This window comes from Phoca vitulina, unplaced genomic scaffold, assembly GCF_004348235.1.
Source record: "Phoca vitulina isolate PV1807 unplaced genomic scaffold, GSC_HSeal_1.0 scaffold61, whole genome shotgun sequence".
Taxonomy (NCBI): Eukaryota; Metazoa; Chordata; class Mammalia; order Carnivora; family Phocidae; genus Phoca; species Phoca vitulina.
The window spans coordinates 5,513,132-5,535,245 of NW_022589764.1; the positions used below are offsets into that span (position 1 = coordinate 5,513,132).

At 49.7% G+C, this 22,114-nt stretch overlaps 1 protein-coding gene across 1 annotated transcript in view; it reads right to left on the reverse strand.

Annotated features, from left to right (window-relative positions):
• ADAMTS17 (ADAM metallopeptidase with thrombospondin type 1 motif 17) overlaps positions 1–22,114 on the reverse strand; it is a 348,017-nt gene that overhangs the window by 196,912 nt on the left and 128,991 nt on the right. Inside the window, exon 8 of the mRNA XM_032391277.1 lies at positions 14,387–14,492. Within this exon, the coding sequence (XP_032247168.1) occupies positions 14,387–14,492 (106 nt within the window). The remainder of the gene's footprint in view (positions 1–14,386; positions 14,493–22,114) is intronic.

The window sequence follows — 22,114 nt, forward strand, 5'->3', positions numbered from 1 at the left end:
AGAACCTCTGAGGCCCACGCCCTAGGGGACAGCAGGGGCCCGGCCTCTCCTCCATACCCCGGCCAGTCACTGGCTTTCACAGACGCCGGGGTGCATGTTCTCTGGCAGAGCTCCTACCTTTGGCCTGTCACCACCTTCTCTCTGTCCATCATGCTGCTGCCACCCCCAGATTCCACCTCCTAAGCCCCTGGTCATAGTCACTTCCTGCTGAGGCCTTGCCCCGGGCCCGAGGGCCTGCCTCCAGCAGGTGTGAGGGGGCCCCTGTCCCGCTGTGTCCCTGGCTCACCACTCTCCCCTTCCTCGCTCCCCTGCTGTCTTCACTGTTCACTCCTCCCTGTCTCATGCTGGTGCTTGCCCCTCCAAACACAGACACCCTCCTCCTCAGGGCTCATTGCCATCCTCCTGGGATAGCCCACCTGCCTCCTCTCTGGAGACTTTTAATATCGCCCTCAGACCTCTCTGCACTTAATATCCCATAGTCCCTAACAAATAGCCTATTACAAACTATCCTACTTCCAAACGCACCCTAACATTATAATTTTCTGAAGTGAAACCAGTGCATGGGACAGCATTCTGAAGGTGCTAAAGCTCAATGCCAGAGGCCCTGGACCCAGGGCTTAGCAGTGTGGCCTCTTGCCAAGGTGTGGCCTCCCTGTTCAAATTCAGATTCCACCGCCTATACGCTCCAGGACATGGTGAGATGCATAACCTCTCTGTGCCTCAGTTTCCTTACCTGTAGAACAGGAAGAATGACAGTACTTAACCCAAGGGATGGCTGGAAGGACTGAATGAATAGGTGTAAAACACTGAAAATAAGCTTGTTTAATAAATAACCCATGAGATGTGCCACTGTTTAATAGGGGTATGTATATATGTGCTGTCAGCTTGGCCCTGGGGTCTGTGGACCCCCCCAGATCCTGGTTCCTTTTGTCCCCTATGTCGTCCAAGGGTCACAGGATCAACCACGGGAGAGTATGATGTGAGATCGCAGATCAGTTCAACCCTCCTCAGAGTCCACGAATCGCTACTCCAACCCCCAGGCTGGAGGGCCAGCTCGGTGCAAATACCAGAGTGAGAAGAAATCAGCACTGCCTCTCAAATTTCTGGAGAGCCCTAATTTTCAGAACGTTCTTCCTTCCATTGAGTTGAGACCTCTCTCCCTGTGACTTGAGCACCCTGGGTCGGCTCTGCCACTGGGGGCCAGGCAGAGATCTCTTGTGCCCCAGCAGCCTCTACTGTGACCCCCTTGGTGTGTCCCCTGCACACCTCTTCATCACCAAGTCATGCAGTTCGTTCAGCTGTTTCCTTCATCGTCCCCTTCCCTTGCATACGGACACTTCCCTGGCTCCTGATGTCCTTCTGAAAACAGACCTCCTAATACTGAATGCAAGACTCCTACTGCACGTAACACCTCTGAAGGGAGGGCAGAGCTCCCACTACCTCCTTCATTTCTGGAGACGAGGTTCATGTTGACAGGGTCCAAGACTGCCCTGGGTTTGTAAGCATGCAGCTAACCATAGCCCCTTACATCCAGGAGATCTGTTTCATCCCTTGTGTCAACCTTAATCTACTGGCAGTGGCTGCCTACAGAATTAGGACGTATTATGAGCTGGGACTCCGTGGAAAAGGGTCCTGGGATGTTAGTAATGTCTATCAGTGAAGTACAACAAGAGAGTAGAGACAGACATGTGTGTTGGCAGTGACTAGAGCCTTTTCAAACATGCTGCCATGAAGCCGTGTTTCCACCATCCTGTGCATTACATCTGGCTCATGTGCGACTTAAATTATAAACACCATCGGGAATGCTGTAAGGCATATGAGTGGTGCCCAGACTTCAACACTGACAAAGGGCCTGAAGCCGGACTCTGCCACTCACCAGTGAAAGGACCCCTCATTTTCCTCTCTGTAAAATGCAAATAATAATAGTAGCAGAGAACTGGGTACCAATGAAATGCAATCAGGCCCTGCTGCATCGGCCACTCTTCCAAGGTGGTCAAGGACCTCAAGTACTCTGAGTTTTTCCACACTGTTCTCCCTCCCATCTTTGGGCCGCCTCGATGCCTGATGAGCATTCCACCCCTCTCTGCACACAGGTCAGGACTGAAATGTTACATCGGGGAGCCCCATGGCAGAAGGAGGTTTCTCTCCCAGATAGACACCGAGCTACTGATCATGCCTTGAGCAAGGCTGCCCAACAGTTACGAGTTCATTTAATTGCAGCAATATCCAGTCTACATTTCCCATACTTCTCATTAGGAATGTTAAGAGTTTGGCAGAAACCTTGGTGAAATTTACATCCCCTGCCTCTGCACAATCTGCTTTGGGTATGACTTGTTATCCGTAGATTATTGGTAGACGTAGAGGACTGCCTCATTTAACGGTGAATGCTCACAAATTATGTTTGACGAGCCCTCCCAGAATTTTCCTGCAAACAATATTAACATCGTAAGTCTAAATTGTATATCATTTGTCTCGTTTCCCTTTTGCAAGAGGACATTTGCCTGTTTCAGCCTTCAGCATACCTTGCTTCTCTTTCATTGCTTCTCCACAATGATCAAAGGGGGCTGGCACTCTCATTTGCAAACAAATTCTACCAATCTGGGCCAAGGGAGCCCGAACCATGTGAGGCAGCTGGTTGATCTCTTATCACCTCCTCCATTATGTGGGTCTTCGGCTCCTCACAGAACAAGGTGTATGAAAACTGGGTGGGACGCACTAGGTAGTTGGCTCATGATGAGGATGTCCAGCAATAAAGGCAATTAAGTTATAAAAGGCGGCGTGCCGCAGGGTCTGGCTCTTCAAAACACAATGTGCCCTTGGTCTTCAAAAGGGGTGTCTTTACAATGCTTTGCAAATCCGTAAGTTTGGAATTATGATTGCTTCTGTGTGCCGGGGGGGTGAGGGGGCTCTTAATTTTCTTTCCACTTTGGTAACCAACCGTCCTAGTGAGTTATTTTCATGAGGAAATGGATTTTATAATCACTTGTAGGAGTGGCTGTATGCACAGCAAGGACCAGAAAACAGTACGTACTGAACAGCGATGCCCGGCGGTCACGAGGCTCAAGCCCCAGGAGCAGACCAGCTTCTCAGGACATATGATTGGCTGCACGTTGCAGCAAGAAGTGACCGGGGTCCTGGGCTTTGGGGCTCACTCTAAACCTTCAGATTCCAGCATTCAATGTAGTACTTACTGGTCTTCTAGACCTTAGGTAATATTATGGAAAATGTGGAAAGAGAAAATGATGCCTTTAATATCAGATCCAAAAGCAGCTGACTTGCCAACTCTGAAAGTCCACCAACAGGGCAGCCTCAGGATGGGCTCTTCACACATGGCCTCACTGGGGTGGCAAGGATGCGAATAAGCTACCCTTAGGACCAGCACAGTCACTCATGCATCTGCTTCTGCCTTCAAAAGCCAAAGAAAATCTGAATGGGAGGGGGCAAGGCAGGAATGCCAGCAATTCTAAGCCTCAGGCCAAGGACCTTTGTCTGCACTTTTGAGTATATTTAAGACCACGGTTTTGGGGCTTTTAGGGAGAGTCTGACATTTCTGCACAGTATTTCAGTCCTGCCTCTTCCTTCCATCTTCTACATGCTAAACTCCCATTCCACGGGCAAATTCTGGTGGGCCAGTGCGTTCTCCAAGAGGTCTGCCACCACCCGAGAGTTTGACATTCTGGAGGTTGGCCAAAAATTTACCAGATTGATGCATCAAGTTTAATGTTTATTCTGGAGTGGGGTCCCTTTCAACAGACAGGATGGGTGGTGGCTGTTCCAACCACATCTTCAAAGAAAGCTGGTGTCCAACCTACAGAGGAAGTTGAGCGGGAACCTGGAATCCAGCTCTGGAAGCCAGCCGAAGAGCCCTCGGCAGTACCCCAGGTGGTAAACAAAGCATGGGTGAAAAGGAAGGATTACAGGAGAAATTCCAAAACCAGGAAAACCGCCCCATGGAAAAAACTTACAAATGAAACAGATTTTCCCTTCAAGACCAGCAGACGGGCGCAGTGCGCCATCCAGCTAGGAGCAGCACCACTGAGATGGGGTCAGCAGAAGGGGCTACCACTCTGATGTGGTTTAACTGGTCTGCTCAACTGTCTCGTGCACGGGAATACCCAGGTAGCACTTGATCCCACCATTTCTAACCGGCTTCCAGGTAGCGCGATGCCCTTGGTGCTCAGACCACACTCTCAAGAGCAAGGTGCTACCTAGATACAGTTCTAGATGTTTCTCCAGGAGTTCCTGGTGCAGTGGGGCTGCTTCAGGCTTCTCTGCCAGATTTTGGACTGGGCACGGGATAGGGGAGTTTTAGGTGACAACTGTCAAGTCAGTAAGGGCAGTTTGGGTTGGGTTGGGGGGTAGGAAAGAAGTGGGGTTTCTGGGAGCTTGGTCTGTGGACGAAGCCAAGCTCTACGTGGACCAGACAGCCAAGAGCAAGCTGGCCTCCTTCTCCCCCCTGCTGTTGGAACACAGTATCTGCCTCCCCTCAGTGATCAGAGAACACGTGCCACAAAGATGAACAGGCCCTTAAGGAATCCAGGTCTCCCCCGACCACAGACCACCGACACAGCCAACTGTAGGTTTGTTAGGTGTCGCTTACCCAATGAACATGTGTGCTCCTGCCAGGAAGGCTCCTCTGACTGGAAACCAACCTGCACATGCCTCTTGGAAACGGGCAGGGCTCCTGTCATCTGGTCCTCAGTGTGTCTAAAGCTGCCCCAGGGTAGGCATCCTACTGGACCAGCCACGTCCTCATCGTGGGGACACCGTTATCAAGTTTGGCTTGCAAAGACCATGACTGTTTCTTGCCCCTCCTTTGCTTTCACGGTCTACCCTGTTGTAAACTGGGGGGAGCCGTGGCCACAGTGCAGGTGCGAGTGCATGACCCCCCCCAAGTAACACAACCCGGTGTCCCAGGGTCCAGCATCTCCCCATGGCCATGCACCCAACCCGCCCCACAACCTCGGCGTCTCAGGGGCCCTGACAACCCTGAGATTGTTCCTGGCTCAGTTCCTTTCCATTCTCTCTCCTGATAATAATCCTAAGTGAGCGTCAGCCAATCACTGGGCTTAATTAACACCTGCCCCCTCTCAACACCACAGAAGTGTGGCTATGATGAACAAGACCATGTCTTTGTAATGCTTCCAGTGACTTGCTAAGAAAATTGTAACATCCCTCCTTCTATAGCCATCTACTTATGTATGTTTTTTCCAAGAGAGGCAAGTCCCAGATCCTCACATGGGCCCCCAGCAACTACTGCACTCTGCTAAGACTTCAGCAACAAGGTGCATGATTTCAGGGCTCCCCTACACTCCTTCCGCCGATCCTGACACTGCCATCTGGCAAAACCACCACTTCCACATCCTCTGTGCCTGCAAATGGATAAGGAAGAGGGGGGCTCTTTCCCAGAACGTGCTGTTGACAGTGCTGGTGGTAAAGTTCCCAGGGTCTTTGAGAATGTGTGGCTGCCCTCAGGTCTTTAGTTTGGAATTTTCCATCACCAGCGGGCAGTAGATAAACGAGGATTTCAGGCATGACACCGAACACCTTGGGAGAATGGGGGCATCTCTTCGCGAGCTTGGGCTGCTATAACAAAATACCATAAGCTGGGTGGTTATCTGTAACGGAAATTTACTTCTCACAGTTCTAGAGGCTAGAAGTCTAAGATTAGAGTGCCAGCATGGTTGGGTTCTGGTGAGGGACCTTTCCTAGGCTGCAAATGGCTGTGTCCTCTTTGTACCCTCATGTGGCAGAAACAGAGCTAGCCAGCTCTCTGGCTCGTTCTTACAAGAGCACTAATCGCATTCATGGGAACCCTCATGACCTAAGCACCTGCTAATACCTTCCGAAGGGGGGTTGGATTTCAACATATGAATTTGGAGGGGTCACAAGTATTCAGTCCATACCAGAACACTCCGTCTGTAAAGAAATTTGCATCGTATACCTTTGCCACGTCCCACGGTCCTTACAAAACCCTAGCCATGCGAGCAGAAGGTGTCTTTCCGGGTAAAGGCAAGTAAAGCCAGTTACCAGGAGACCCACACGGGGAGGGCTGGGCCTCAGCACAGGTTCATTCTCTTGTGTAAAGGACCCCATGCCATGGCTAGAGGCCCTGCTCGAAGTCTCCCACTGGCCACTTAGAGCCACGGAACGGGAGAGAACTGGCTATCTGCAAAATGAGGCTAAGTGGACTGCGGATGTCCCTTCCTGCTCTGAGAACCAGGGGAGAAATCTCTTCGCTGAAGCTGCCAAGCTGGCAATCTGGATCTCGTCTCATTCCTGGAATAGTCTGTAATGTAAGGAAGTTCTGAGGGGATTTTGGAATTTGGTTCTTCAGCCAAACTCCGAGGTCCTCCCATCTCCTCAAACACCATCTCAGACAACGGCCTTTTAGGTAAGGAAATCCACCCGATAATTAAATGCAAAGAATTCCTGGGGTAGAGACAGACACTTGCAATAGCTTCTGTAGCCTTCCCTGTTACGGTACTGATGCTCTGGGGGCCGGGGACGCCCCAGAGCCAGCTGGAGTTTCCATCAGAGCGATAACGTCCAGCCAATAGCTGCGTGGCCTGGCTGCTCCAAATGCAGGTGGGACCACATCTGTCTGCTTGCTGAAGCGCTTTTAATGCTTTTCCCTTGGTTTGTGTTCCCCTCCCAGGCCTGGCCTGAGCAGACTTGGGAAGGCTGTGGTCAAGGTCTTCTTAAGGACAGCGGCTCTGGGCTTTCCAAGCAACTGGAACAAGAGTTCTATCCCCACATTCGAGTCTGCAGCAAGGATAAGACTGTGAAGGAAATCCTGGTAACTTTCCACGTAATGCTTGTTAAGGCAGGGCCGTGAGAAATCCTAGCTTAGGGCAGAAAAGCCCTGTAAATACAGCCACCAGTTACAACATTCCTTGCTACTCCGGACACCGCACCTCCCATCCAAAAAATCACACGTCTGGAAGGGGCCAGAAGGAAATTCTGCTTTTATGAAAGCCACGCTCAGGGCCACGCGGCGTGGGCTCACAGAAGCCGTGTGGGGTGCAGGCCGGCCTTGCAAATCCTCCAGGACCCCTGCCTCTGACATCACAGGTCATTCTACTCAGTGAAGTCGTGAGGAGCAGGGTGGCTTGTAAATGAATGTGCAAGACCCTGCAGTTTCCAGCAGCAAATTTAAAAAATAATAATAAAATGAAAGGAAACGAGGCCTGAATGTTTTGTACAACTCTGGAATTTGGATAAGACAGCCACGCCCTGCGGATGCTCACACACCGACTTTGATCCAGGGGCCAAACGCCGAGGAAATCGTCCTCAGGAATTGCTCCAAGCTCCTCTGCGTGAAACCTGAGAGCCCCGAACACTGCAAGCACCACCAATTACCATTCGGTCTGGAGGGGGGAGGCTGCGGGAGGCCGTGGGAGCTGAGTGGGAACAGAGGAGAAGACCCAGAGAACCAGGGAGGAACCCGTCTGAAAACCCAGTGTGGGACTTGCCTGTTCTAGAACCAGATCAGAGGTACCTGGGTTTCCTGCAGACCTCCTGGGGGGAACGTACCCCACCCCCCACTTTCTGTTCTGTGAGAAAGGCTAACCGCCCCCCGCCCCACCATGTGAACACGGCTACCCTATTCACAACTAGAACAAAAGCATACTTACCCCTCCCCCTGGGATTTCTAAACAGTTATGACATTTCCAGAAATCCTCTCTCTGCTGTACCTTCTTTATATAAGGCTGGCCCATCTGAGGTCTATGCTGTGCCTCCCAGACTGAGCCCCCCCCAGCAAAGGGTCCCGGCGACAGCAGTGGCTGCCGGGGGCCGTCCGCTGATGGGCGACCTGCCTGATCACATCTGGCCTGCATTCACTCTGCCTCTCCCCAACGCTGCACCGGGCAGCTCATTCTTAATACAGATCACAGACAAACATTTCCCCTCTTCACACATCTGGATAATGGCTTTCCTTACTTCCTGTTCTAGGATCGAGACAATTCTTTTCAGATTGAATTGTGTCGACTTTAGTTATAAGAACATTTCCCCCAGAACAGTTCTCTCCTCCCTTTTCCCTCTGCTCCCCAGCCCTCCCTAGACACTTGTCCACTCTCTGCCCACAAGCCACAGTTCTCAGGGACAGGATCCCGATGACATTCCGTGCTGCGCACCAGGCGAGCATGTCCCCAGGCATGTGCCAACGAGACATCCTTCCAACATCCACTGCCCTGAGCTCATCTGCACACTGTCACGTTCTGGCTGGAAACATCCAGAGTGCCTGGATCTAGCTTTTAAGGAATGTCTTTATGGAAGGATACCAAGCTTCATGTGGGAGCTGCCTGGGGCCGAGGATCCCACTAGTTACTTCAGGGCACGCGGTGGCATCCCACCTGGCCTGGTCCTCATAGGGCTGAGCAGGGGAACAAAGTCCCTGCTCTGTTCATGCTTCAACGTTCCTTCCGGTTCTGCCAGCCAGGACAGTGCTTCCAAAATACAGGGCATGGCTCCAGGGGGCCATGGGTATGTGTGTGTGCAGGTCTGAGAACCCTGCTGTGCCCCACACATTGTTGCGACCGAGCCCATTTATAACTATTTGCATGTCTGTGGGCGCACACATGACTGCTGTATCACCAAACATAGCTCCTCATCAGGACATTTGGATCTCTAAACCTCAGCCTTGCGCTTCTGAGTCCTCAGGTACTCAGCACCTCGGCCCTCGATGGGGCGCAAGCCTCCCCGCATGCCCCTCCACCTCTGCCCCTCACATTCCTCCCACGGCCAGGCACCTGACGCTTTGTTCTGAGCCCTCATGGAGGTCTCCCAGCAGGTGTCAGATGAGAGGCGACAGGACTAACACTGCCTCCATGGCCACGGGCAGGAAGGCTGGGCTTTTTCCCACCTGCCACGCCGTGAGTGCCCGTGGTTGGTGGGATGTGAGGGAAGCTGCAAAGGGCGTGGAATTCAGGGTGACCGAGGAGCAAGCAAGAGTCGGGGAGCAGGACTGTATGCAGCACTGCTGTGGCTCACCTGACGGAGGCCCAGAGAGACGGGAGAAGGGGGCAGAGACAGAAGCAAGAAGGTAGATGACACCAGAAAGCGATGACGAAGCCTCTGAGTCCTGGGAGCCATGGTTCTCCACCCCGGATGCACTGGGAATCTCCTGGAGGGCCTTCCTTAGCGCTCTCTCCCCCCCAGAGAGCATGTCCTAATTGCTCTAGGGTGAAGCTTGGGCCACTGGCACTTATAAACGCTTCAGGGGCTCCCCTTGTGCAGCAAAGCCTCCGTGTCCCCTGCACCACACTCCCAAGCTTCCCCGAAGAGAGCAGTTTTCAGAGGCCACAACCCGAGGAGAGGTAAATTCCAAAACGGGAAGACCCGAGAAAGGGAATACGGAAGTCAGAAAAAAAGATCTCAGGAAGAGCAGGTGGGGCAAGCACCCACCCCAAGAACAGGCAGAAAGAGCCCAAACAGGGGGCATGGTTTTGCAGTCTGTCTGGAGGGCTTTTTGTAGATTTACTTGGGTTAGACAGGTCGCGTAGTTTGGAATGACTCAGGGCGGGAATTGATCTGGCTCAGGCTTATCTAGCAGAGCCTCCTAAATCCAACAGAAGCAGAGATTTATTTTCTGCAAGAGAAAGCTCTTTGTTTCTACCTATAAAGCTAGGTCTTTTATTTTTTCCCTGTATGTGGGTGGCTGAGTGTGCACTATGCGGTTTCCCTCCCCTCTCTCAGCACCCCATCTAGAAGAGCCTGTGTTTAGACGTTCCCTGAGAGCTCTCGGTCTTACCTGATTGAGAAGCAAACTGCATGCATGGTGTTCTGAGTCTCCCCAGGCCCCAAATGTCCAGTTGAGACTCAGCTCTGTGCCCTCCTGGCCTCCCACTGTCAACTGCCTCCTCTGGGCCTAATCACACCCCCCTCCACCCCCCACCCCACCCCCCTGAAAACAAAAGGAATTCCCACCAGCAGTCCTAGAACCACTTCCTTTCTCCCTTTTACACTAAAACTTCCAAATCCCAGCAAACAATATATTCTAAAATTCCAGTAGAATTATTATACCGGTTATTTTAATATTATACTAAAGTCACCACCAACTCCCTCCTTGATCCGTGAGGTTATCATTTGATTTTGGTTTTGGCTTTTCTCATGGGCCATCGGCATGGACCCGGGCTTCTAACCCTCATCGGGGGGAGAGTCCTTCCCATGACCGATCAGGGTTGAGCCTCAAAAGCATGCGCCTGCCCAAGAGAAACAAATGCTTGCTTCTCACTATCCCTCTTTCTCTTTAAAACCAAATATTGATAAACATCTTGGACACTGAGGTCTACCACAAGGCACCCTGTCCTGGTTTCCTGAGGGAAAACACCTGGGCAGCGCTGGCCCAGCTGGGCTGTATCTCTCAAGGAATGGCCCCCCAACTTCATCAGTTCGGTTATAACCACTAACAGCCGTCAGCTACAGCTCCCTGGAAGAAGAGTGGTTCATCACCACCATGTTCTTGCACTCAGGAGCTCTTCCTCTCTCCTGGTCACTGCAGGATGAAGCAGTCCCTCATTTTCAGTTGGGTTTCTCAAGTAGCAAGATGGGGAGACAGCTGCCTTCCCAAAGGCACACTACCAAAAGGTAACATGCAGATGCCTACCAGGCAGTCTTTCACCAGCAAGTAGGCAACTAAGGTCATGAAGGCTCATCAGAAAACCTCAAAGTTGGGACGCCTGAGTGGCTCAGTCAGTGAAGCGTCTGACTCTTGGTTTCAGCTTGAGTCATGATCTGGGGGTGGTGAGATCGAGCCCCGTGTCAGGCTCTGCGCTCAGCGAGGAGCCTGCTGAAGACTTTTTCCCCCCTCTCCCTCTGCCCCTCCTCCCTGCTCTTTCTCAAATAAATCTTAAAAAAGAAAAAAGAAAAAAAACCTCAAAGTCACTGGCATCATGGCTTCTGTGTGGAGCCAACAGTTCCTCCCAGCTTCTCCTCCTTGACCCCCACCAGGAACTGCAAATCCTTCAGACCCGTCCAAAGCCAGGGCTGCAGTCTTTTCCACACCTCTTCTTTCCCAGGTAATCAGAAAGCTGTTGGTTACAGCTGGGGTACTTGAGTTTCCTAGGGAAGTCCCTCTTGCTGACACACTGGCTTTCTTCTGCAGCTAGGACACCACTGATTGTCCTTTCTGCCTTGGCTGGCAGCAATCCGAAGGTACCTTGGTTTTTTGGATATATAACAAGTTTTCTCCTTATTGCCCCTCTTTTAGAATGTGGGTCCTTTCTTTAATAGTCCTGATGTATGGGTATATTATCATAGAAGTGATCTCAAATCATTTCGAGACTAGAAATTTTTAAAAAGTAATACTAGTTTCCTAATCTATAAAAAAAAAAGCTAAATAATACTTGCCCCATAGAACTGACCAATAGCACAATGACTGCACAGCATCTAACACAGCAGATGTTCAGTAAATGAGATCTGATTTGACTTAAACATCCTTAGCACATTACTAATTCCTGTCCTAAGCAGAATTATTGATATTACCATGGCAAGAATTTTTCATTTAATTCATGATTTAGAACCCACATGATTGCAGATTGGATTGGAGACAGTCTACAGTATCAAAGAAATTATTTTTGAATTGCAATATGTAAAATACGATCATTCATACAAAGAGAGACACAGAAAGAGGGAGGAGAAACAGAATTCCAGGATCCAGATGAGTTAATTACTGAAAATGAGCCTGACATTCGCTTTGTGTTCTCTGACAGCCAAAGCTGGGAGAAAATCAGGTTAACATATATGACTCTCATTTTCTGATAAGTGCAACGTGTACCTCACGTGGAAAGTGAATTTTTCTCCTAACATTCAGAGGCGGGGTAACTGCTCGCACTGATCCTTGTATGAGATATACTGGGTAAGCAACAGAAGCGCCACGCGTACATTTGCCCAGGGGTGAAGGCCTACACGCAACCTTCAGAAGAGAAGCTTCACTTCATCAGTATTACATGGTTAGGGACCAGAGGGTGACCCCTTCTAGGGACGTTCTAAGGGTGCATAGAAGGGTATTCTTTTTCATTTTCTAAAGCGTTCACTGAGAAATTTTCTTGAAGAGCACAGACCCGTGCCTCAGGTCCACTGAGAATACCATCCCGTTCTCTTAGCGCACACGTACTTAAGAAACGAGATGTTAAATGACTCCTCTCTATTCCAAAACATGCACCGGGCTTCAGATCTGTGAAGCAGCCTGGCCAGTGGCTTCACTCAGAGTACAGGCTGACCCCTCTTGTTAAGCCTCCACACAGCCTCGACTACGCCTCTCTAAGCCCGGCTGACCAGAAGGGTCTGCAGATGGAGGGACTGTGGCTTCGTCCCTGGGGGGCCTGCTTCCCATTGCTCGCAAATAATCAGAGACAACAGACTTCCCTGGGAAAACTATAATCACCCAACTAGGGGCAAGGCCAAATGCTTGCAGAATTTATTGGCTTTGATGAACAATTAGGCGTTTGTTTTTGTAGGTAATTAGAGTGCAACAGCAAGCTATAAAGGGCCCTCCAAGAAATTGAAGCAGACTGTAGCTAAAGGCTACTGGAGTCGGACTGAATCTCACCATTCATCTCGGCAGACCTCCTGCGCTCAGACACCAGTGGTCCCCGCACAATCACACAGGTCAGCGGGGAGAAAATGGCCCTCTGTGTTCCTCACGTCCAAGGAGAAAGACCTCCGTGCAGCACGTGTGTGCTCACACGCGGGTGCAAAAAGCACTCCAGCGTGGGCCCTGGTACTGAAGGCTGCATGGAATCTTGTAGTTCATATAAATAGATGCATTCAAAAGTCCACGACAACCCACGTGCCGGAAAATGTTTTGACAACTGCATTCTCAAGACCATTAGAGGTCCTTGATTCTGAGGAACTAGGACGGGCTGGGTGGGACATTTGGCCCCAAAGATGAGAAGAGAGGATGTTTGCCAAAGCCATACTGATTTACACTTTTCTCTCAGCAACCACTCTCAGCTACAGCTTTTGGCATTGTTGTTGTTGTTTTTAACAAATCAGAAATATGAATAGATATTTGACTGTAATTAATTTTTTAAAATTATTTCCTAGTAGTATAGGCAAAAAAAAAAAGTGTGGGCAAAGGGCTGTCGCCAATATTTAAAAAATACTGTCGAGATAAAAGAACTATGTACTTAGAGGCAAGTGCTCATTTAGCTGCTTTTAGCTGATGACATGTTATTTCTGCCTTAATCCCAGGAAATACACACGGGATTATCATCACTCGCTGTACTCACGTCATGATACTCAATAGGCACAGAAAAGCTAACTACCAAACCCATCTACGGGAGTGCAAAAAATGAGAATGGGACAAGATAAACAAAACAAGGCAAAAAATATATATATAAATCCACAGATATGGCTAGCCCTAGAGGAAACTGCTTTTGTCCTCCTTATAGACTGACTTTACTTTTGCAGAAGGTTGAGCTCACATTTTGGGTCCCAGGCATCTTACTCCATAGGTTATTAGGAAATGCTTTAAATTTTTTCACCAAGAACTAGATTTCCATTTAATTTTGTTCTATCCAACCCAATATAAATTTTCCTATTGTTCTGCATGCTCTGACCTCCTCGATTTACGTATTTATTTTTTAAGTTCTCGTGTAGTCATACCACAATTTTTCCTTCAGAGAAATCCAAAACAGACACCTACTGCCGGAGAAATAGTAAAGCGTCAGTCCACAGTTTTAGAGTCGGCTGGCTTTCTGCCACCTGAGACTTCCTACAGGTGATCTCAATCTTAGGCCAGCCACTCAACCCCTCTGACCTACTGTTTCCTCCTCTGAAAAACCGGGAGGCTGCCTCAGATCTTTTCCACAACATCTTTGGGCTCTGAGGTTCTATGGCTCTCCCTGACTCCGGGGATGTACAAAGGCAGCAGCTGATAATTCTTTAAAACTAAGACACTGACATTCTGCCTTCAGACAGTTGGGCCTTGTTTGAAACCGGCTCTCAAGGAAATAGAAAGTCAACAGTATGAAGATAAATCCCATTATTTGAACGATAGAGTGAATCAAAGATCATGCTGGTCCAGGAAAGGAAATGCAACCAAAGAAGACACTCTGAGACAAACCTCTTCCCTCTATAGGGTGTGCACTAAGAATAGACACGAACACGAAATTAACACTTCAAGTCTCAGAGACCATCTGGTCACTAATCTCTCTGGGTTCCCTGAAGGGCTGGGACCCAGGCTTGCTGGCCTAGGTCTGAAGAAGCAAAGGCCAAGAGCACCACTGTTTTAAAACTTTGGGAATTCAAGAGGAAAAAAAAAAAAAAAAAAAAAAAAAAAAAAATATATATATATATATATATATATATATATATATATATATATATATATTCAGAAAAGAACTGGAAGAGGCAGAACAATACAGAGTCTGGTACTTACTTGTGGCCCAGCTCATGAGCGATGGTAAAGGCCAAATTGAGACCATTGTCTTCGGCAAGCACGCATTTCCTCTTAGCACTGCACACACCTCCTAAGTAAGCAATTCCTGCAGCAGAGACACAAAACACATCCTCTTCAGAATGTGGGAGGCCCTGACCTCGCCAGGCAAGTCCATATGGTCAACATCACGCATGATGGAGAGAGGAGGGGCAGACTGGAACGATGATGTGGCCACAGGGCTGGAGCCGTCATTCCAGAGCTCCTGTGGGGGATGGGCTGGTGTCTACTGCTTTTGGATTCACTGATAAATCATTAGTGATAATAATAACCACCAGGCAGATCTCCCAAGCATTTAATAGTGTCAGGCAATGTGCTGCGTTTACACGCGTTATCTAATTTAATCCTAATTACCCAGGGTGGCGGTAACAGAGGGAGACCAAGGCTCAGAGGGGAAAGGTAAGTTGGATTGGCGCGTGGCGGTGGGATGCTCTCCAACTGCAACATGCAGGGCTGGGACGAGGTGAGGCCAGCAAGGCAAGGCACCCAGCGTGAAAAGCTGAAGGAGGGTCCCCCTCTCCAGAGCTGACCCTGCACTTGCACGCCCACAGAGGGAGGGGGTGCCTCCTTAAGTTCTGCACTCCAGGCACCTTCTTTCCCTCCTGCCAGTGCTAGCCCTGCTAGGGCCAGTGCTCTCAGGGTGGGAGCACGGAGCAGGGCAGCAGCTAGGCTCCCAGAAAGCAGGCCAGGGAAGGCTGTGCACGGTATTCAGAAAAATGTTTCAGGAACCGTCGGGAGAGAATGAGACCGGGACCTGGAGGGAGGGAGAGAGAGAGAGAGAGAGAACGCCAGAAGAGGGAGGGCCTGGGAGTCCTCAGTGAGGATGAGCCCCACGGACCAACTCGCTCATCTCCACACACACCTGACTGGGGTCCCTTGGCCGCTGAGACAAGAACCGAACCCAGGCACCCGGGTGGGAGGCATATGCAGGGGAAGGGTGTAAGCAAGCGACAGGAGGCTACCAGCCTCTGGAGAATGGAGGGGAGTCTTCTAGGGGAGAAAGGTTATCCCGGCAGAAAGGCGTGTGTGAACAACAGGAGGGCCTTGGCCAGGCCACACCTGAGGAACGCACTGGCCATGTATCAGCTGCCACTCCCCACGGCAGCTCTCCACGTCTCCCGTTAGCTCCTGCTATCTCTGCACCTGGGACAGGCATCCCTCACTACCCAGGTGCCCCCGGGGCTTAGCACAACAACGGGGGGGGGGGGGGGAGGGAACAGACCCCCTCCCCCTCCCAGGGCTTGGGATGGAACCTGTGCGAGGGCCAGAAGCATCTGCACGCCCGCTGACCGCAGCCTCTGACCCCTTCATACAGCATGAGACGCATGAGAGGGTGGTGGCCCAGGGCGACTGGGGGCTGTGAGTTCACAAGGGCTGTGGGGCGGGCTATGGCTCCAGTGGCCCCGTGGCCAGGCAGGTGCTGCCCAGGGGTACCTGGTGACCAGGCGGGCGGAGGCTCTCCCAGCCAGACTCTCCCCACCAGCGCTGTGCCCTGGGGGGGGGACTGTGGCCACCGGCGCGAGAGGCGCCCATTTTCCATGCCGTGCCCCCCTAAACTGCACGCTGCCCCCGTTTGGAGGGCCCCTTGTGCTAACGTGCACCAGGGGTCTCAGGAGCGGACTCAGGCCTTGCAGGCACAGGAACTGGAGAGGGAAGGAGCAGGCAGAAGGCAGAGGAGAATGGACAGGGGGAATTAATTAAAAATGATCCTCTTTCCCTGCGCCCCAAAAGCGACACCTAACCTCTTTGTGGACATCAAATTCAAACGGAGGGTGACCTCAGCCGCACACAGGGCACTCCCTCCATCAGGAGTGATGGTCCCGCAGGAGCCCCAAGAGGCAGAGGTCCCTTGCTCCCCCCCTCTGCTCTGCAGGGAGATGCTGCTCCGGGGCTCAGCTCACATCCGGCACAGCGAGCCGGCACCACAGCGCAGGTCTATTTTTATTTGGAAATATGCAACGTGCTTGGCCAAGGTTGAAGCATTAAGAAAAAAACAAAAAGAGAGAGAGAGAAAAGGAAAAAAAAAATGAAATGTTAGTTGGCCTCAAGATGTGTTTTTTTCTGTTTTTTTTTTTTTTTTTGCACGTGGACATCATAATCCAGCAATGCAGACTATTGGAAGGAGAAAAATGACAACCAGAAAGGACATGATCCGGCTTCTCGGTGCCTTCAAGGTCATTATTCTGGTTTTGTTTAAAAATGCTTTGTGGGTTGCTGCACCAAGTCCAGCAGTGAGTAGGTGGAATGCTTCTACATAGCACTGATGGTATGCGCATACAACACACGCACACCCTCAAATGCACACCCAGCAGTGCTCTCCTGGCCCCGGGCCTCGGCCTCCTGGGTCAATGAATCAATCGGAGCAATCAAATGTGCACGCCCCCGGGAGAAGCCATCTGGTGAATGGGGAAGGGAGGCATCTGAAGCCAGCTGGGCTGAGCTTGCGGTCCCAAGAGCGGCTGCTGAACCAGCAGACTTTGATGCCACACGAACACGTTCCCTGGCCTCCGCCGCACTCAGCACCCCGAGCCGGCAGGCCTGAGTTTCCACTGTAATTAGGTAACACGCAACATTAGGGAAGCAGCTAAGCAAAGAGCCTTCCAATAATTGCATTTTAATTTTTCCAAGGCACAGATGATTTTTTTTTTTTTAAATGAGAACACGAAGGATCGGTTTATTTATGAGAAATGTTCTCACACGAAGGTGGATTAAGGTCTAGTGCTTTGAAGGATGTATTCCAATCATGCACAGCCTGGTCAGAAAAGCGAGCAAGGCAAAGCACATGAGAGAAGATGGCCCCTGAGACACAGGGCAGGAGCCTTGAGCCTTCAGGACCCACGGTGTGGAAATGCTTAGAACTCACAAATCAAAGTCTGGAGAAAATCCCAGGTTGTGGTCAAAGTAAGAGCTGCAGGCAATAAATGGCAATTGAGCCATGTGCTTCAACGAGAAACAAAGCCCCACCACTATTCCCTGTTCCCTGGCAAGAACGGAGGAGCAGTGTGGAGGGGAGGAGAGGCTGAAGCTGTGGCACCAGAGGGACCTTCCGACGGCACTGGAATTCCCTACACAGACAGCAAGACCCTAGAGTGGTGTTTTCCATGCCTTTACGCTTCCATGACTTACAATTCTTTGCCTAAAAGGAAAAAAACAACATAGGACTTATTTTTGAAATGTTAAAACCATCAATTCCACGTGTTTGCAGAGCTCCTTGGAACAAAAAGGGAAGCAGGAAGGCAACTGGCATTTATTAGGGTCCTCTCAAGGGGCAAGCACGACTTGGAATGCATGATCATCCTTTATTCAGTGGGTATGGTTACTGGCCCCATTTTACAGACAGGGAAATGGAGGCCCAGTAACCAGTTATATGGCTGACCAAGCCCAGACCCAGATACAAGTACAGGACTCTCTTTCTCCAACACCTGTGTTCCTCCAGGCAAACCCTGAGCCTCCCTCACCAAAGCTTTGGTGACCGACAACAATGAGTGATCTTTGGGGGTTTCGAAGATTTTCATAAATCTTAATGTGTGCTTATGCAGAGATGTGGGTCAGGTAAAATAAAGGTTTCAGATGTTTAAGTCCAAATGCTTTTTAAACTAAAGATAAAAAGGACTCAAGGGGTTTGTGCGATGCTATTAGTGGTTACCTCCAGGATCATGCAGTTGGTTGAGCATCTGACTCTTTAAGTTTCGGCTCAGGTCATGATCTTGGGGTTGTGAGATCAAGTCCCGTGTCAGACTCCAAGCTCAGCACGGAGTCTGCTTGAGACTCTCTCCCCCTCTCCCTCTGCCCCTCCTGCTCATGCCCTCTCTCTCTAATAAATAAATAAATCTTAAAAAAAAAAAATCCAAGGGCGCCTGGGTGGCTCAGTTGGTTAAGCAACTGCCTTCGGCTCAGGTCATGATCCTGGAGTCCCGGGATCGAGTCCCGCATCGGGCTCCCTGCTCGGCAGGGAGTCTGCTTCTCCCTCTGACCCTCCTCCCTCTCATGCTCTCTGTCTCTCATTCTCTCTCTCAAATAAATAAATAAAATCTTTAAAAAAAAAAAAAAAAAAAATCCAAAATGCTGACGGTAGAAATGAAGAGCTGTAAAGATTTTTTCTGATGCCTGGAGAAGTCTATCGGATTCATTCAGAAAAGCCAGAGTCTCCTAACCCATCTTCCCAGCCACGTCAACTCAGTGTGGACATTCTCCCTTCTCCTTTCTTTTCTTTTCCTTGGTAGGACTGCAATTTTGGAGAGGAAATTGGGTGAGGAGGTTTAATTATTTTCTTTTTCAGTAGAAAACTGCATGGTGTAAGCACATAATTCTTAAACTCCGAGTTGACCATATCCTTTCTAGATTAAGGAGTAAACAACACACAACTGTATAAACTCTGATTTATCCAGCAAATTGTCATGTGTAAACAGTTTGCAGCTGTTGGCCTTGTTGGCCATTACTCATACCTTCTTGGACTCTGCCTCTGAAAGAAATGGTCGAGTTTCTCCTACCAACTGCTCGTAGTACTAACTCCATCACGGTTATCACTGGGATACCACGCTGCCAGTTATAAGGAACTTACATCTCTTCACTTGGCAATCACAGTGGTTGAGACAGGGCTGCACATTCAGCCTTGTGGGCATGTCTTCATGCTCTTGTAAACTTCCCTAAGTGGTTGGAGGTAGAATTTGTGAACAGCAATTAGGAGCAAATGTCTTAGGGTCTAGGATGCGACAAATGATAAAGAACTACAGTCGACTCTCATTATCTCTGGGAGTTAGATTCCAAAAAGTTGCTGTGAACACGAAATTCTCAAGTACAGCACCATTGCTCCTAGGGGACATACAGGGTTAGGTTCCTGTGAGCCTCTGGTCACAATATCTTTGTCAACTGGCCAATATATAACCTTGTTTTACGTGTGTTCCTGTTCAAAGACACCTTATTTAATATATATTGTATTGTTGGTCCATTAACTTTGAATTCGTGGTCAAAACTCCTATAACTCATGCCTAAATGAAGCTTATCTTGTATTTTTCTCTGTAAGACACATTGCCGCCTTTCTGTGCTTTAGAACACAAGATAGCACGTGAGCACTATTCTCAGAAGCCATTGTAAAAAGCAAAATCACCAACAAAAAGCACAAAAATGTAAAAAATATGGCACCAGGTGACCATAAAAAGGACATTTTTTACAGTATGAGAGTTGAAATGAGAAGGCAAAGGGTCACCTTGTTCAACCTCATCTGTGAACATGCCTCTTCGGTAACTCAAATATTTTGCTTCTCTGCACACATCTGCAAATGACCACATAAGCACTATAAATACTGATTTTGGAGTTACAAATAAATTTTAGCGAGTAGGCAAATTCACAAATGCAGAATCCTTGAATGACAATGGATCATATTCTAAAAAATATGTCCTATTATCAGACACAGTGGAGTCCTTATCAGTTGCAATAAGGACATTCTACATTTAACTGTCTACATTTAACTGTTACATACATTTCCTAACTCTTTATTACCTAAATTATTTGAGGACACCTGGGTGACTCAGTCGGTTGAGCATCCGGCTCGTGGTTTCGGCTTGGGTCATGATCTCAGGGTTGTGGGATCGAGCCCTGCGTCGGGCTCCGTGCTCAGTGGGAAGTCTGCTTGAGTTTCTATCTCTCCCTCTCCCCCTCCCCCCAACTCTTTCTCTACAATAATAAATCAATCTTAAAAAAATAAATTATTTGATTAACTCAGATCTATCCTCCTCTGCAATTTTGCTTCTGCGTTCTCTCCAAGGTGAGCGGTCCACAGAACCATCACCTTCACTAGAAGTTACGGACCTCCTCCTGGTCCTGCACAGACTGGACAGAACCTCACGTGTGCTGAAGGACAGGCACAGCTTCGCACAAATTGGGATAGAACATTAATGGTGAGGCCCTGGAAGGCTGGCAGGAAAGGTGGCCTGAGTGGCATGGTTCCCTGGCTTGGGACTGAGGAGCACTGCCTTCCAGATCTGGCCCTGTGGCTCTCTGCCCCAGCTGAGTGGCCCTGTCTCCAAGGACCACAGCTGGATAAGCCCTCCCACACCTACCCTTGTCTTGGCAATTCGACCACCAGTTTCCCTGCATCTCCTTTTCTGGATCCCTTGGGGTCAGTTACGATGGAAGGAAGAGGAGTTAGCTGAGGTCTTTATTCCTGCACCATGAACAGAGGGTGGGGGCCCTGGCTCAAAGAGGGGCACTGGCTCTCTCCTTAAACAGGAGTATTGTAGAAGCTGCCACTGCAATTCAAAACTGCCAGTATCTAACACCTACTGACCGAGCAGAACACGGATGACCTGAAACACTAAGCAACTTCCTCGAGGCTAAAGGAAGTGGTAAGTGGACAAAGTAAAGGTAACGGCTGATCACTGAAGAGTTCAACATTCCCAATTTTGTGACTTAATACAAAGTCAGAGTAGCCAAACAATGTAGGACTTGCATAAAGACAGACATTAGACAGAACTGGGAGTCCAGAAATAAACCTGCATATTTATAGTCAATTGATTTTCAGCCAGGGTGCCAAGACCATCCAGTGTGGGGAGAAGAAGAGTCTTTTCAACAAACGGTGCTGGGACAACTGGAGAGCCACATGAAAAAGACTGATGTCAGACCCCCTTCTTTATACGGTACACAAAAATTAACTCCAAATGGATCGTAAAGCTAGATACAAGATCTAAAACTACAAAACCCTTAGAAGAAAACATAGGAGTAAGTCTTTCTGACCTTGGGGGAGGCAAAGCCTTCTCAGATAGAACATCAAAGGCACAAGGGAGGGGGGAAATGCCCATACCAGTGTGTTCGTGGATGCAGACACCTTCCCTGGAACACGAGAATATCTGTGTGGGGGCTGGGAGTGAGGCAGGGAGGTGGGGCGTCACCAAGACAGGCAACGAATGTGCTGATACATCCCAAGGAAGCTTCCCAGCCTTCCCCCTGCACCATAGCTTTCTGCTAATCTGCCCAGCAGGCAAACTTGCTGAGCCAGTCCAAATGTCACATGACCTGCTGCTTTGAGATAGGGGGTTCTTGATTATGGTCAGAGTCAAGGAAAACCATGCATGCCGAGAAACCACCTACCCTCCCTCTAGGTTTCCCCAATGCCTCCAGGACCCAGGGTTCGGGGAAGAGATGCCACTGCCCTCGGTGAGGGAATCACACAGCCAAGTCCCCAGAAAGGACTGGAGGGTCCCAGGGCTGGAGCCATGGCTCCTGCAACATTCTGATGAGTTAAGTAAGTGTAAGTGTAGGAGTCAACTCTCCCTGGAATTTACAAGTTCAAAGCAAAAAAGTTCATCCCAACACTTTACTGCATTCTTTGAAAACCCAAACATGCTGGGACAGGGGAGGGAAGAGAAGTAACTTGATATTCAACAGACCACGACAGACATGAGCCAAGCACACAGAGATGTCCTGCAGATTTCCCACCCTCTAGGCAAGATGGCACTCATGTCCCGGTGTGGGGGGAAGGGGGGAGCATCACGTGGGAGGGGAACTCCAGGGAGTAGACTTAACGTTCCTCAAATAAGCAAGATGCTTCTCCTCGGAGGAGCCCACAGAGGCTCGGGGCTTCTGGAACAGGCCTGGACACCCACGAGAAAGGGCCCCCAGCAGGTTCATCTCAGGATATCGGCGGCGGGGGGGGGGGGGGGGGGGGGGGGGGGG